General features: G+C 43.6%; 1 protein-coding gene across 1 annotated transcript in view; it reads left to right on the top strand.

The window, feature by feature from the left end:
* The window catches only part of supt5h (SPT5 homolog, DSIF elongation factor subunit), a 91,832-nt gene that overhangs the window by 47,089 nt on the left and 30,212 nt on the right, over positions 1-14,531 (top strand). The window contains exons 10-16 of the mRNA XM_067975145.1: positions 549-800; positions 4,743-4,832; positions 5,187-5,257; positions 6,020-6,125; positions 7,075-7,168; positions 9,430-9,566; positions 10,420-10,575. Coding sequence (XP_067831246.1) covers positions 549-800; positions 4,743-4,832; positions 5,187-5,257; positions 6,020-6,125; positions 7,075-7,168; positions 9,430-9,566; positions 10,420-10,575 — 906 coding nt within the window. The remainder of the gene's footprint in view (positions 1-548; positions 801-4,742; positions 4,833-5,186; positions 5,258-6,019; positions 6,126-7,074; positions 7,169-9,429; positions 9,567-10,419; positions 10,576-14,531) is intronic.

Here is a 14,531-nt window from a genome sequence, read left to right as displayed (position 1 = left end):
CCTTCTCCCCCATAACCCAGGCGTGCTGAAGTATTGCCGCAACTGCTGCCCCAGCTGAGATCAACCACCTCGGCATGTAACAGGATTGAAACAGACTTTTGTGTCTATATGACCTAATACCTGCAACATCCTTTTTTCAATAGAAAGAATTCTTTGCTGGCATTTGTTTCTTTTTGTGCCTTCCCCCCTCTTCCCCAAATTATGTTAATGTTTATCTTCTAAAAATCGAGGAATTTTGATATCTTGGTTTTCCTGTTTGTCCATCTAAATCATTAACTTTCGCAGATACTTGAGACGTGTACACTAGGAAATTGGGAGAACATGTTCAGCAGTGAATGTAATTCTTAGCACCATTGGAATTCTCACATTTTTCCCTAAAAAGTCACACTTGCTTAACTTTTGTACTGTTAAGGAAATAGAAACTTTGTATTAACACAAAGTGCTGTGATTGGTGTTGACACTGTTGATTATGATGTGAATTTGGCTGCAAGTTTTCTGTGAATAAAATATGAAATTGTTTTTTAAAATTTGATCTCTTCTACCTGTAGCCGCTCCAGATCAAGTCCGTTGTTTCCCCTGAGCACGTGAAGGGGTACATTTACATTGAGGCATACAAACAGACTCATGTCAAGCAGGCCATTGAGGGTGTGGGGAACCTCAGGATAGGGTTCTGGAACCAGCAGATGGTTCCCATCAAGGAAATGACCGATGTGCTGAAGGTGGTGAAGGAAGTGACCAACCTGAAACCTAAATCCTGGGTTCGTCTAAAGAGAGGCCTATACAAGGATGACATTGCACAGGTAAAGCTTTCTGCCTTGCAGTTTGTGTAACTTAGCAGACAGAAAATTTAACATGAACGTATTAAGCCTTCTTACAATAATATCACAAACATTGTGCTGTGTTCAGAAAATGGAAGGGTCAAATCTGAAAGGATTGCGTTCCCCTTTGAGCTTTGATGGGATTTTTTTTCCCAAAGCTTGTCTGCTTTTCTAGAGTACAGTCAGCAGTTTCTGCTCCTGAGCACCCTCGGATGACTATGTATTGGTGGAGTTAGAGGGGAAGGGGAGAAATCTGGGCTTTGCTGCACGAGGACCCTGGAGATCGTTACCCAAGTATCTTGCAGTGAGATTTGGAATAAAGTGCAACCTGTGCTGCACCTCTGGTTTTGTCCCGACTTTTCCTTAATTTTGCATTCTGGTCTCAGGAGCAGTCAGATATATTTTGGTCCAGATCTGCCTGCTTGAATCCTGTGTTCGTCATGTGCCCCACGTCTAGAGGAATATTTCCATATTGCTTGCCTTAAATGATTTTTAAGTCTTCTAAATGTATTTAATATTGCCAATGCTGGATATTTTGCAATCAGATTTGTTGTTACTATTTGGAATAACCTTGTTGGGAAGGGAGGTTGGGGTAAGGAGGGTGTCGTTGGGGTTGACTTGACTCTATTTAAGGTGACTTGTCTGGTGATGGAAGATTGGAAACACATGAGGCCTCTATAGCGACTTGGTAATCCAATACATAGAAACATAGAAAATAGGAGCAGGAGTAGGCCATTCGGCCCTTCGAGCCTGCTCCGCCATTCAATATGATCATGGCTGATCCTCTATCTCAATACCATATTCCCGCTCTCTCCCCATATCTCTTGATGCCTTTTGTGTCTAGAAATCTATCTAGCTCCTTCTTAAATATATTCAGTGACTTGGCCTCCACAGCCTTCTGTGGTAGAGAGTTCCATAGGTTCACCACCCTCTGAGTGAAGAAATTTCTCCTCATCTCAGCCCTAAATGTCCTACCCTGTATCTTGAGACTGTGACCCCTCGTTCTGGACCCCCCCAGCCAGGGGAAACATCCTCCCTGCATCCAGTCTGTCTAGCCCTATCAGAATTTTCTACGTTTCAATGAGATCACCTCTCATTTTTCTAAACTCTAGTGAATACAGGCCTAGTGGACCCAATCTCTCCTCATATGACCGTCCTGCTATCCCAGGGATCAGTCTGGTGAACCTTCGCTGCACTCCCTCTATGGCAAGTATATTTTTTCTTGGGTAAGGAGACCAAAACTGCACACAATACTCCAGGTGTGGTCTCACCAAGGCCCTGTATAACTGCAGTAAGACATCCTTGCTCCTGTACTCAAACCCTCTTGCAATGATGGCCAACATACCATTTGCATTTCTAACTGCTTGCTGCACCTGCATGTTTGCTTTCAGTGACTGGTGTACAAGGACACCCAGGTCCCTTTTGTACATCAACATTTCCCAATCTATCACCATTTAAATAATACTCTGCCTTTCTGTTTTTCCTTCCAAAGTGGATAACTTCACATTTATCCACGTTCTACTGCATCTGCCATGTATTTGCCCACTCACTCAACTTGTCTAAATCGCCTTGAATCCTCTTTGCATCCTCCTCACATGTCACAATCCCACCCAGTTTTGTGTCGTTGGAAATATTACACTTGGTTCCCTCATCCAAACCATTGATATATATTGTGAATAGCTGGGGCCCAAGCACTGATCCCTGCTGTACTCCACTAGTCACCGCCTGCCACCCCGAAAAAGACCCATTTATTCCTACTCTCTGTTAACCAATTTTCAATCCATGCCGGTATATTACCCCCAATCCCATGTGCTTTAATTTTGCACACTAACCTCTTATGTGGGACTTTATCAAAGGCCTTCTGAAAATCCAAATACACCACATCCACTGGTTCTCCCTTATCTGTTCTACCAGTTATATCCTCAAAAACGTTCCTTAACTTTTTTTCTTAGTCATAGTTAGGCCGCTTTTCCTTTTGTGTTTTTGCGCCAGAAAGGAATGTATAACTGTTGCAATTCATGCATTTGTTCCTTAAATGTTAGCCATTGCCTATCCACCGTCATGCCTTTTAATGAAGCTTCCCAGTCTATCATAGCCAACACACTCCTCATACCTTCGTAGTTTCCTTTGTTTAGATTTAGAACCCGAGTTTTGGATTGGACTACTTCACTTTCCATTTCAATGAAGATTTTTTGGGAAGAGTGACCATAACATGACCATCATGTTATGGTCACTCTTCCCAAAAGGACCCTGCCCAACAAGATTATTAATTAACCCCTTCTCATTGCAAAATACCCAATCTAGGATAGCCTGTTCCCTAGTTGGCTCCTCAACGTACTGGTCGAAAAAACCATCTCGTTACCACTCCAGGAATTCATCCTCCACAGTATTATTGCTAGTTTGGTTTGGCCAGTCCACATGTAGATTAAAGTCACATGAGGCAGGCAAGTCTGCATTATTCCAGAGTACTGTTAAAGATTAATCAGCCACCCTGGTATATTAATGCAATCGGGAGGAGTAGATCTGGCACTTGGCAGTGATTCTTCCCACTTGGCTTCTCATGACTCTGGAAAGCCAATGGACTAATGGGTAACGTGGTCTCACTTGGATAGAAGTGGGACGCATACCGGTGATCTGTGCTGGCAGTTGCATGGTTTTAGCTGATTAAACTTCAGTTTAACTTAAGTTTAAGTTAAACTTTACTAGAATGGTTCGAGGGATGAGGGACTTCAGTTACGTGGATAGACTGGAGAAGCTGGGGTGGTTCTCCTTGGAGCAGAGAATGTTGAGAGGAGATTTGATAGAGGTGTTCAAAATCATGAAGGGTCTAGACAGAGTATATAGAGAGAAACTGTTCCCATTGGCAGAACGGTTGAGAACCAGAGGACACAGATTTAAGATAACTGACAAAATTGGGCTCGACGGGCCGAATGGCCTCCTTCTGTGCTGTAACCGTTTTATGATTCTATTTTAGTACCTTTTTGGGGTTGTGGGGGCACTCTAAATTTTGGCTTTTGCCAATTTGTGTGTAAGTTCTGTGGGCTAGCTAAGTGTGTTGTGCCTTTGTGGGTCAAGAGATAACCTTGTTTATGGTAGTATAGTGGTTATACTGGACTAGCAACCCAGAGGTAGAGAGTTCAAATCAAACCATGGCAATTCGTGAAATTGATAATCTGGTAATTTGTGAGCTGACACCAGAACAAATGGCCTTGAAAGCTGTCGGATTGTTATAAGAACCCAACTGGTTCACTGTTGTCTTTCAGGGAAGGAAACCTGTTCTTTTACCTCGTACAGCCTACATGTGACTTCTGTCTTATGTGGTTGATTCTTAAGGCTCTAAGGGCAACTAGGGATAGGCAATATGTCGCCCACATCCCAATAATAAATTTAATCTCCATACTGTAGCCTTGTGGCTTTCTCAATAGTTTGGTTTGGAGACTCTTAAGCATGGATTCAATATATGTGTCAACATTTCATAAGTGGTGTTATTTATTCTCATTTGTATGGGTCCAAACTATATTTTGATTTTTGAAAGTTTTTGAGAACAGCTTTTTAAAAAGGAAATGCAAGGGCTATTTTTTTTGCCAGGCAAATGGATTGATTTCTCATTTCTAGCTCCGACCACCTGTGGTTGACCAGTGTTAGCATTGCACTGCCTTTGAACTTGGGCCAGTTATGTATAGGATGTGATGATTGTTCAGTAATGGTGCATATTGTAAAAGTAATTATCCATAATTGATGCTTTCCGCAAGTCAGAAATTAATGTGCCAAACAATTAAAAATCTGACGTTTCTTTAGTTGCCTTAAAAGTTAATTAAAATATTTCTTAAAAGGCTGAAAACATAAATGTTGATGCTTATCTTTTCACAGCACCCTGCCTCACCTAAAATGACCTTCAAAAACTTATTACTTGTTTTTTTGCAGGTGGACTATGTTGAGCCAAGCCAGAACACCATTTCTCTGAAACTGATCCCAAGAATTGATTATGAGCGCATCAAAGCTCGAATGAGTTTGGTAAGAGCCCATCTTCCAGATACTCGTTGATATTCCCTGTCGATGTTGGACTGAGGCTATATCCAAGTACTCTGACATGCACTTTCTGTCATTGTTATTATAAAAATTTCCACCTATGTTTGGCACTATCTCAACAAAGCAATTACAAAATAGGGAAATTGCATTGAAGATGAGATTGTTTCCTGCATGGACCTTCCTTGGTCCCATGTGGGTACTTGTCACTGTAGACTTACTACTTACTGATGTTTATTTGGTATTCTATTTTAAGGTAGAGTTAATGATTTTAATGTAACACGATTTAACAGTCTATTGAATAAGTCAATTTTTAAAAAGTAATGAAATTTCAACCCACAGAAAGACTGGTTTGCTAAAAGGAAGAGATTCAAGAGGCCACTTCAGCGACTGTTTGATGCAGAAAAAATCAGGTATGACTTAAACTGCATCTGCGTTAAAGTGACATAGATATTTGTGTTCTGAAGGCTGAGTATTGAATTCAGGAGATGTGCAGAAGGACTGCACGTTGGTGGTCTGAGTAAACCATGGATTGTCACACTGGGTCCCCGAGACCAATTTGGGGGATACCAGGGTGTCCAAGTGGTCTCAGATTTCTGACTGTTTCTCCAGATTTCTGTATTCATTGGCTTACTAGTACATTTCTGTTGCTATACACTAACACTTTCTGCAATGACAGCACTGTTTTCTTTACGTTGGTAGTTAAGACTGGGATCTCCTGGGGTGTGTCACTATTTGTATGGGGGGCATCAACCAACATAGACAATTTTGAAGACTACCAAAATGAACTGGTCCAACCACGTAACTTTAAAAAAAAGTTTTAGAAGTTTAATTATAGCTCTATACTTGTATAATACTAGTTCTATAACATTACAAATATCATATGATGGTTCTCCATGTCTAGGTAGAAATATTTCCCAACTCCAAAATGGATATTATGAGAATTAGTCAATGATGAACTTCCTCAGACATACCCACCTTTTAGGGATCTATGGGCAACCTATTATCTGATCCAAAGAATAAGGTGGTTGTTAGGACCATAATGAAATTGCACATTATTCGATTTTGCTGCACTGCCTCCAGTGACCCTGGAATTTTATCAACTTCACTGAATTTTACATTGGGCTTTCATTCTATTAATTTGTTTGAATTGAAATGTTTCTATAATTGTACAGATCACTGGGTGGTGACGTTACCACAGATGGAGATTTTCTCATATTTGAGGGCAATCGCTACAGCAGAAAAGGATTCTTGTTCAAAAGTTTTGCTATGTCTGCAGTTGTAAGTGATATCTCCTACACAATCTTTTTTATGCTACTGTAGCTTGAAATTTTGTTTTTAAAGCACATTATCCAAACTTAGCCTCTTGATCGTTGTGGTGACTTGTTCAGCACATTTCAAGTGGATGAACAATTTAGGTTGCAGTTATTCTGCCACTTCTGCACTGATGCAAAAATAGCAGTATAACTGAGAGCACTGAATGCAGTTTATCTCCAACCTTAATGGATGTTGGTGCTGTCCTGTTGCAATGTATGGTAAGCTGAATGGAACCTTTCCTTCCCCCCCCCCCCCCCCCCCCCCCCACCCCACCATCTAACAGTTCGTGCGCTCGCAAAGTAAACCTCATATATCTGATAAGTTTGAACGCCTGCAGGCATTGGACTTGGCTTTGAGTTTCATAATCTTCATTCTGCCTGCCTGGCAGGTCCCCTTTGAAAATCGGATGGTGTTTAGAATTTAAGCTATCGTTAGTTAGTAAAATGCTGCACCTCTGATTTAATTGACTAAATTTATTCTCTCTCTCCCCTTTCCTTCCCCACCCCTCCCCAAAACCTGCCAATATTAAGAATTAGGCTAAATTTTACCTGCCAAATAAAACTTCTCAAACAGTTTTGTCATGGTGCGATTTGCTCTTTTTCATGGCCAAGTGGTTGGTTGATGTGCCCGGAGGCTTTCACCAGTCCCTTTCTGATTCAGCTGCAGGGATGTTTGTGAGAGCTGGTGGATAACCCTTCCTGTTGATTTTTACTGTAGAGAAAGCACTTTGCTTCCCTGTGGCATTCTGGTTCAGATTAGAACCCAGCATGTGGCGGCTCACAGGCAAAGCCCTGTGGCCCACTACTCCGTACACTGCGCAATAATGCATCAGGGCATCGTGAGCCTCTTGTCTTAATTTTTCCTACAGTGCATATTTTTTGTAATAACTGGAGTGACTATTTGTGTGTTACAGATTACTGAAGGAGTCAAGCCGACACTTTCTGAGCTAGAAAAGTATGAGGACCAGCCAGAAGGCATTGATCTGGAGGTTGTGACCGAATCAACAGGTACGTGCTTTGTTTCCAAGAGAGAAAATGCAGTGCTGCTCGATGAAGGGCTTTGCTTTCGATATGCATATTAGTGTTTTCATTGCCTCAAAATGATCATCAGCGGGTCCATTGTCCCATTCCTGATTTAGCTGACCTCATCTGAGGGTGTAAAATGTATGCTACTGTTAGCCTTGGTGCTCTTGGGTTAGGGAAGGGAACATCGGCAGAGTTCCTTCTCCTGATTGTGAAGGCACTGACCCTTGCTGGTGAGTGTGGGAACAAAACTGGACTTGGCAAAGTAACAATGTGGCTGGTAGTCACATAGCCTGAGGACATTCACCAAAACGTATGAAGAATGGCCACTTGGGCAAAATACTTGAGGGCACTTGGTGCCCAATGAAATATACTGCCAACTTAAGCCTTGAAGAGAATGGGGAGGAAATCGGATGGGCGTGGGGGGGATATTAGTTGTGTATAGAAGTGTCGTATGTCTACACTTTTTACATGCCCCATTATTTTTGATGTGTTGCTCAATGTAATTGATACATTCAGCCTTCATTTTGAAGCAGTACCTTGGGTGCTGAGTGTTTAGTGCTAAAAGGAGTAATGACCGTCTAATAACGTAGCCTACAAATGTAACCTGAAAAAGTTAGCCTCCAAGGTCTTCAGTGGTTATGCTAAGACTCTATAATCATCTGCAATAGCTTCTCTTCCCGCTCCCACACTGTTACCTCTGGAGTCCCCAAGGATCCATGCTGCCCCTCAGCGACATCATCCGAAAACATGACGTCAGGTTCCACGTGTACGCTGACGACATCCAGCTCTACCTCACCAACACCTCTCTCGACCCCTCCAGTGTCTCTGATTTGTCATACTGCTTGTCCCGCATCCAGTACCGGATAAGCATAAATGTCCTCACTAAATATTGGGAAGACCAAAGCCATCGTCTTCGTTCCCTCTATCCCTCTACCTGGCCACTGTCTGAGGCTGACTCAGACCGTTCGCAACCCTGGCGTCCTATTTGATCCTGAGATGAGCTTTTGACCACATTACCAAGACTGCCTACTTCCTCCTCTGTAACATCATTTGTCTCAACCCCACCCATCTGCTGCTGAAACCCTCATCCATGCCTTTGTTACTCTAGACTTGACCATTCCAACGCTGTCCTGGCCGGCCTCCCATCTTCCACCCTCCATAAACTTGAGCTCATTCAAAACTCTTCCCGCATCCTAGCTCGCACCAAGTCCCGTTCACCCATCACCCCTATGATCACTGACCTACATTATCTCCCGGTCTGGGAACGCCTCGATTTTAAAATTCTCCTCATTGTTTTAAAATCCTTCCATGGCCTCGCCCCTCCCCACCTCTGTAACCTCCTCCAGCCCTACAATCCTCTGAGATCTCTGCACTCCTCCAATTCTTGCCTCCTGCACGCCGATTTTAATCGCTCCACCTTTGGAGGCCGTGCCTTCAGCTGCCTGGGCCCTAAGCTCTGGAATTCTCTTCCTAAACCTCTCCGCCTTTCTACCTCTCTTTTCTCCTTTTAAAGCGCCCCTTAAAACCTACCACTTTGACCAGGTCACCTGTCATAACATCTCATGTGGCTTGGTGTCATATTTTGTCTGATAACGCTCCTGTGAAGTGCCTTGGAACGTTTTACTACTTTTAAAGGTGCTATATAAATGCAAGTTGTTGTAGCAGTTGTTGTAGCATGTTCTGGTCAGCCACACTTCGGAGTGTTGTGTTCAATTCTGGTCAACATGCCACAAAAAATATAAACATGCAGTGACGTGGTCATAGAGAAGAGCAACAAGACCGATTCAAGGGGATAGAATCATAGAAAGATTACAGCACGGAAGGAGGCCATTTGGCCCATCGAGTCCATGCCGGCTCTATGCAAGAGCAATCCAGCTAGTCCCACTCCCATGATGGGATGATCATGGAAAAAAAATTTGCTTAAGCTGGAAAGACCATGGCTAAGGAAAGACCCCCGTTCAGTTACATGTAAAATAGATCCGATGAGGTAAACCAAAAATATTACAGAAAAGTAGGACCAGTTCAAATTAGTGAAAAGTAAATTAGAAATGTTTGGAATAATCAGCCAGTCAGGTTATTGGAGCCAAATGCCTTAGGGATGTTCAGAATGGAATTGGATGCTGTAATGGAAGAATTGGGGCATTAGAAGCGTTGAGCTTTGATGGGCTGACTGCTCATCTCTGTTGCCGAACTTTTCCTGCGTCTTGATTGAATCTTAAGTGGAATATTTTGGCTTTTTTCAGGCAAAGAAAGAGAACACAACTTACAACCCGGGGATAATGTGGAAGTTTGCGAGGGTGAATTGATAAACCTGCAGGGTAAAGTTTTGAGTGTTGAGGGCAACAAGATCACAATTCTGCCCAAACACGAGGATCTGAAGGTACTGAGGAATACGGTTTGAGAATCACTCATGATCAGTTCATCTCTACAGGTCAACAAGCAGTGACTTTTTGTAAAGCACTTGATTCTGGCTGTGTCCATCTAGTGTCTGTTCACTTGATATAGCAACCGAAGCCTATTTAAACTGAGCTTGCCTGCCTAAGAAAATGTCTGGTCTAAACTCCACATCAGTTAAAACCAGTAATGAAATAGACTATGTTCTTATCATTTGCAAATCTGAGGGGGAAAGTCCACTCCTTTGGAGATGTAATCAACTGTTGGTTAGCAAACCAAGTCAAACTGATGGGTTAGAGTGGACCTGCTGATCACTGTCCATCAACTCCTGCTGGGAGTGTGACTGTGCCGACATTGGGTGAGGTCAGATTTGGGCTCAGCTGTGATGCCCATTTTAGTTCAAAAAGCTGCTGACATTCACTGTCGAGATTCATACGTGAATCCTAGTCACTTCGGTGAGGTACTGGAGGGTGCCCATTGAGTGGTATCTTAGAAAGAAAAAAGACTCTCTCATTTATATAGTGCCTTTCATGACCCAAGCACACCCCAAAGCACTTTATAGCCAATGAAGTAGATTTTTTTTTGAAGTGTAGTCACTGTTGTAATGTAGGAAACTATAAGCAAATTATCTGGGAGCCAAAGCCCTGGGCAGGGGAGAATATTGAGGGGAGCAAACAATAAGTAAATGGCAGCTTTGTTTAACCTCAGATGCATCTATTGTTGTTGAAAATATTTATAATCAGACCATCGACTCAGTCTGGAACAGTCCAGGTATTGGAACATGCACATGGGATTCACTGTGATGGAAGTGATCCAGTTTAACATTTGTTTACTTGCAGGATCCTTTAGAGTTTCCAGGCCATGAATTGCGCAAGTACTTCAAAATGGGAGACCACGTGAAGGTCATAGCCGGACGTTACGAGGGAGATACAGGACTGATTGTGCGAGTGGAGGAAAACTTTGTCATTCTTTTTTCGGACCTGACAATGCATGAGGTAATGTTTTGAAAACGACATATTCTAAAATTACACTCGTACTTTGAAGTAATGGTGGTAAGAGGGCTGTCCATTTATGAGTTTAGGGCAACAACAACTTCCATTTATATAGCGCCTTTAATGTAGGAAAATGTCCCAAGGCGCGTCACAGGAGCATAATAAGAAAATTAACACCAAGTCAAAGAAGGAAACATTAGGACAGGTGACTAAAAGCTTTAAACAAGGAAAGAGAGGTGGAGATATGGAGAGGTTTAGGGAGTGAGTTCCAGAGCTCTAGATAATGAAGGCATGGCCACTGATGGTGGGGCGAAGGGAATTGGGGATGCATAAGAGGCCAGAGGTGGAGGAACGCAGTATTTTTGGAGGGTTGTAGGGCTGGAGGAGATTACAAAGATGGGGAGGGGGGCGAGGCCATGGCAGGAATTGCACACTAGGTTGAAAATTTTAAAATTTAAACATTGGTGGAGGCGGAGCTAATGTACGTCAGCGAGCACAGGGCTGATGGGTGAGCGGGACTTGGTGCAGGTTAGAATATGGGCAGCAGAGTTTTGGATGATCTGAAGTTTATGCAGGGTGGAATAGTCGATTCTGAAAGTAACAACAGGATGAATGAGGGTTTCAGCAGCAGATGAGCTGAGGCGGGGCGGAGATGGGCGATGTTATGGACGTGGATGTAGATAGACTTTGTGATGGAGAGGCTATGGGGTCGGAAGCTCAGCTGAGGGCTATAAGGGCGCGAGGTTGCAAACAATCTAGTTCTACCTGAGAAACTAGCCAGGGAGGGGGATGGAATCAGTGGCGAGGGAATGGAGTTTGTGGCTGGAGTCAAAGACAATGGCTTTGGTCTTCCCAATGTTTAATTGGAGTAAATTGCAGCTCACCCAGGACTGGATGTTGAACGTAAAGGTGGTGGAGGGATCGAGAAAGGGGATGGTGAGGTAGAACTGGGTGCCGTCATCGTACATGTGGAATCTGACGTGTTTTCGGATGATGTTGCGAGTGACGGTGTGTACATGAGAAATAGGAGGGAGCCAAGGATAGATCCTTGAGGGACTCCGGAGGTAATGGGGCGGGAAGAGAAGCCATTGCAGCAGATTCTCTGGCCAAGACTGGATAGGTAAGAGTGGAACAGGTGAGGGCAGTCCCACTCAACCAGGCAATGGAGGAGAGGTATTGGAGGAGGATGGTACAGTCAACCGTGTCAACAGTTGCAGGGAGGATGAGGAAGGATAGTGTTGTTTATGACTTTGATTTGGGTCGTTTCAGTGCTGTGTCAGGGACAGAAACTTGATTGGAAAGGTTCAAGCATGATGTGGGAAAAATGTACACAGATTTGGGAGGCAACAACATGCTCAAGGATTTTGGAGGTTGGAGATGGGGCGGTGTTTGCAAGGATAGAGGGGTCAAGAGTGTTTTTTTTGAAGAGGGTGGTGATGACAGCAGATTTGAAAGGGAAGGGGACAGTACCTGAGCTTTGACTGAAGCCGTTAGCATGAAATCACTGTCCTTCCTGGCTGATTATGGCTTGTGGGAATGAGGAGCTGTAAGGATATAAAAAGTAAAATATAATGGGTAGAAAGGTTTGTATTTCAGATTTGTGTTTATCCTAATTATTTAAAGAGCTGATATCAGCAATCATCTAGTTTATATAGTCAGATTATTGTGATTTCAAACCACAGTCCAGAGAGTTGAAGGTTAAGGAGAGACCTCACTGGGTTATATCGAGATTAAATAGCGTAGATGATTTGGACCTGGAATATTACGTTAAGGTCAGTCAGATCAGTAAAAGAAAAGACATAAAATAATATTAGTGAAAAATAAATTTAAAACAGATCGTAGAAAAATCTCTTTACTTGAAGAATGATAAATGTTTGGAATAATCTACCAGGTAAGGACGTGGATTTCAAGATATTTGGGGAGTTCAGCATGGATTTGGATGCTGGGCTGGGTGACCCTGTCTGCACCTTCACTAGAGGCAAAGTACTCTCCCTGAGGTTGGGGGGAATCAAAACTGAACACACTGCTTCAAACGAGGTCCTACCAAAGCATTATAGAACCCTATTACTGTGGTCCTAATTTGCAATGAATGGTCTGGGCAATACAGCCTGGGACTCTATTTGCATTGTAAGGGGAGGGTGGGGGCGTGGGGAATTGAGAGGAATAATGGATACTTGGGATTGATTTCAAAGGTGATGTAAAATCTTGGAATTCAGGTAATTGTCTAAAAGTTTATAGTAACCATTTGAATTTAAAGAATATCACATTGAAGTAGGTAAGTGGGACCAGAGGGAATAAGGTCAATTTAAATAATGAAAAGTAAATTGAAAACCGTTTTCAGGAAGAATTTCCTAAATGAAAGGGTGATAAATGTTTGGAAACTCTCGCAGGGTTTGGGATAGTAGAGAAAAAGTGTTTGGGTCATTCAAAGTTGGGTGCTGAATTGGGAACATTAAAACACTGTAGGGATGAGCTTCGAGGGACCAAAATGACTTTATCTCCTCATTGATTGATCTTATGTTCATCTCTGATTGCTGCCTTGAACTCGTTCCACTTGTGTTAACATAAACATTTTTGGGAAAATTCATTTTTCAGACTTGGGGGAGATATATACAGTGGTGTTTCCCGGGGGCCGGTATTTTTTTTAATGTATTAATTCATGGTATGTGGGCGTCGCTGGCAAGGCCAGCATTTATTGCCCATCCCTAATAGCTCCTTGAGAAGGTGGTGGTGAGCCGCCTTCTTGAACCGCTGCAGTCCGTGTGGTGAAGGTTCTCCCACAGTGCTGTTAGGTAGGGAGTTCCAGGATTTTGGCCCAGCGACGATGAAGAAACGGCGATATATTTCCAAGTCAGGGTGGTGTGTGACTTGGAGGGGAACATGCAGGCGGTGGTGTTCTCATGCGGCTGGTGCCCTTGTCCTTCTAGGTGGTAGAGGTCGCAGGTTTGGGAGGTGCTGTCGAAGAAGCCTTGGCGAGTTGCTGCGGTGCATCTTGTAGATGGTACACACTGCAGCCAGTGTGCCGGTGGTGAAGGGAGTGAATGTTTAAGGTGGCGGATGGGATGCCAATCAATGGGCAGCTTTGTCTTGGATGGTGTCGAGCTTCTTGAGTGTTGTTGGAGCTGCACTCATCCAGCAAGTGGAGAGCATTCCATCACACTCCTGACATGTGCCTTGTAGATGGTGGGGATATCGGGAGGAGGCCGAGATGGATCGTCCACCCGGCAGTTCTGGCTGAAGCTGGTCGCAAACGCTTCAACCTTGTCTTTTGCATTCACGTGCTGGACTCCGCCATCATTGAGGATGGGGATGTTCATGGAGCCTCCTCTTCCTTTGAGTTGTTTAACTGCCCACCACCGTTCACGACTGGATGTGGCAGGGCTGCAGAGCTTTGATCTGATTTGGTTGTGGAATCGCTTAGCTCTGTCTATAACATGCTGCTTCCGCTGTTTAGCATGCATGCAGTCCTGTGATGTAGCTTCACCAGGTTGGCACCTCATTTTTAGGTACGCCTGGTGCTGCTCCTGGCATGCTCTTCTACTGTCCTCATTGAACCAGGGTTGATCCCCTGGTTTGTCGGTAATAGTTGAGTGAGGAATATGCCGGGCCATGAGGTTACAGATTGTGGTGGAATACAATTCTGCTGCAAGTCTCCACACTTTGTCTCCTACCAATACTGTCATGGACAGATGCATCTGCGACAGGTAGATTGGTGAGGACAAAGTCAGTAGGTTTTTCCCTTGTGTTGGTTCTCTCACCACCTGCGACAGGCCCATTCTGGCAGCTATGTCCTTCAGGGCTCGGTCAGTAGTGGTGCTACCGAGTCGCTTTTAGTGATGGACATTGAAGTCCCCCACCCAGAGTACATTCTGTGCCCTTGCTACCCTCAGTGCTTCCTCCAAGTGGTGCTGAACATGGAGGAGGACTGATTCATCAGCTGAGGGAGGGCGGTAATCAAC

This window comes from Heptranchias perlo, chromosome 41, assembly GCF_035084215.1.
Source record: "Heptranchias perlo isolate sHepPer1 chromosome 41, sHepPer1.hap1, whole genome shotgun sequence".
Taxonomy (NCBI): domain Eukaryota; kingdom Metazoa; phylum Chordata; class Chondrichthyes; order Hexanchiformes; family Hexanchidae; genus Heptranchias; species Heptranchias perlo.
The sequence above is the reverse complement of the archived record's forward strand: the minus strand, read 5'-3'. Positions and strand labels throughout refer to the sequence as shown.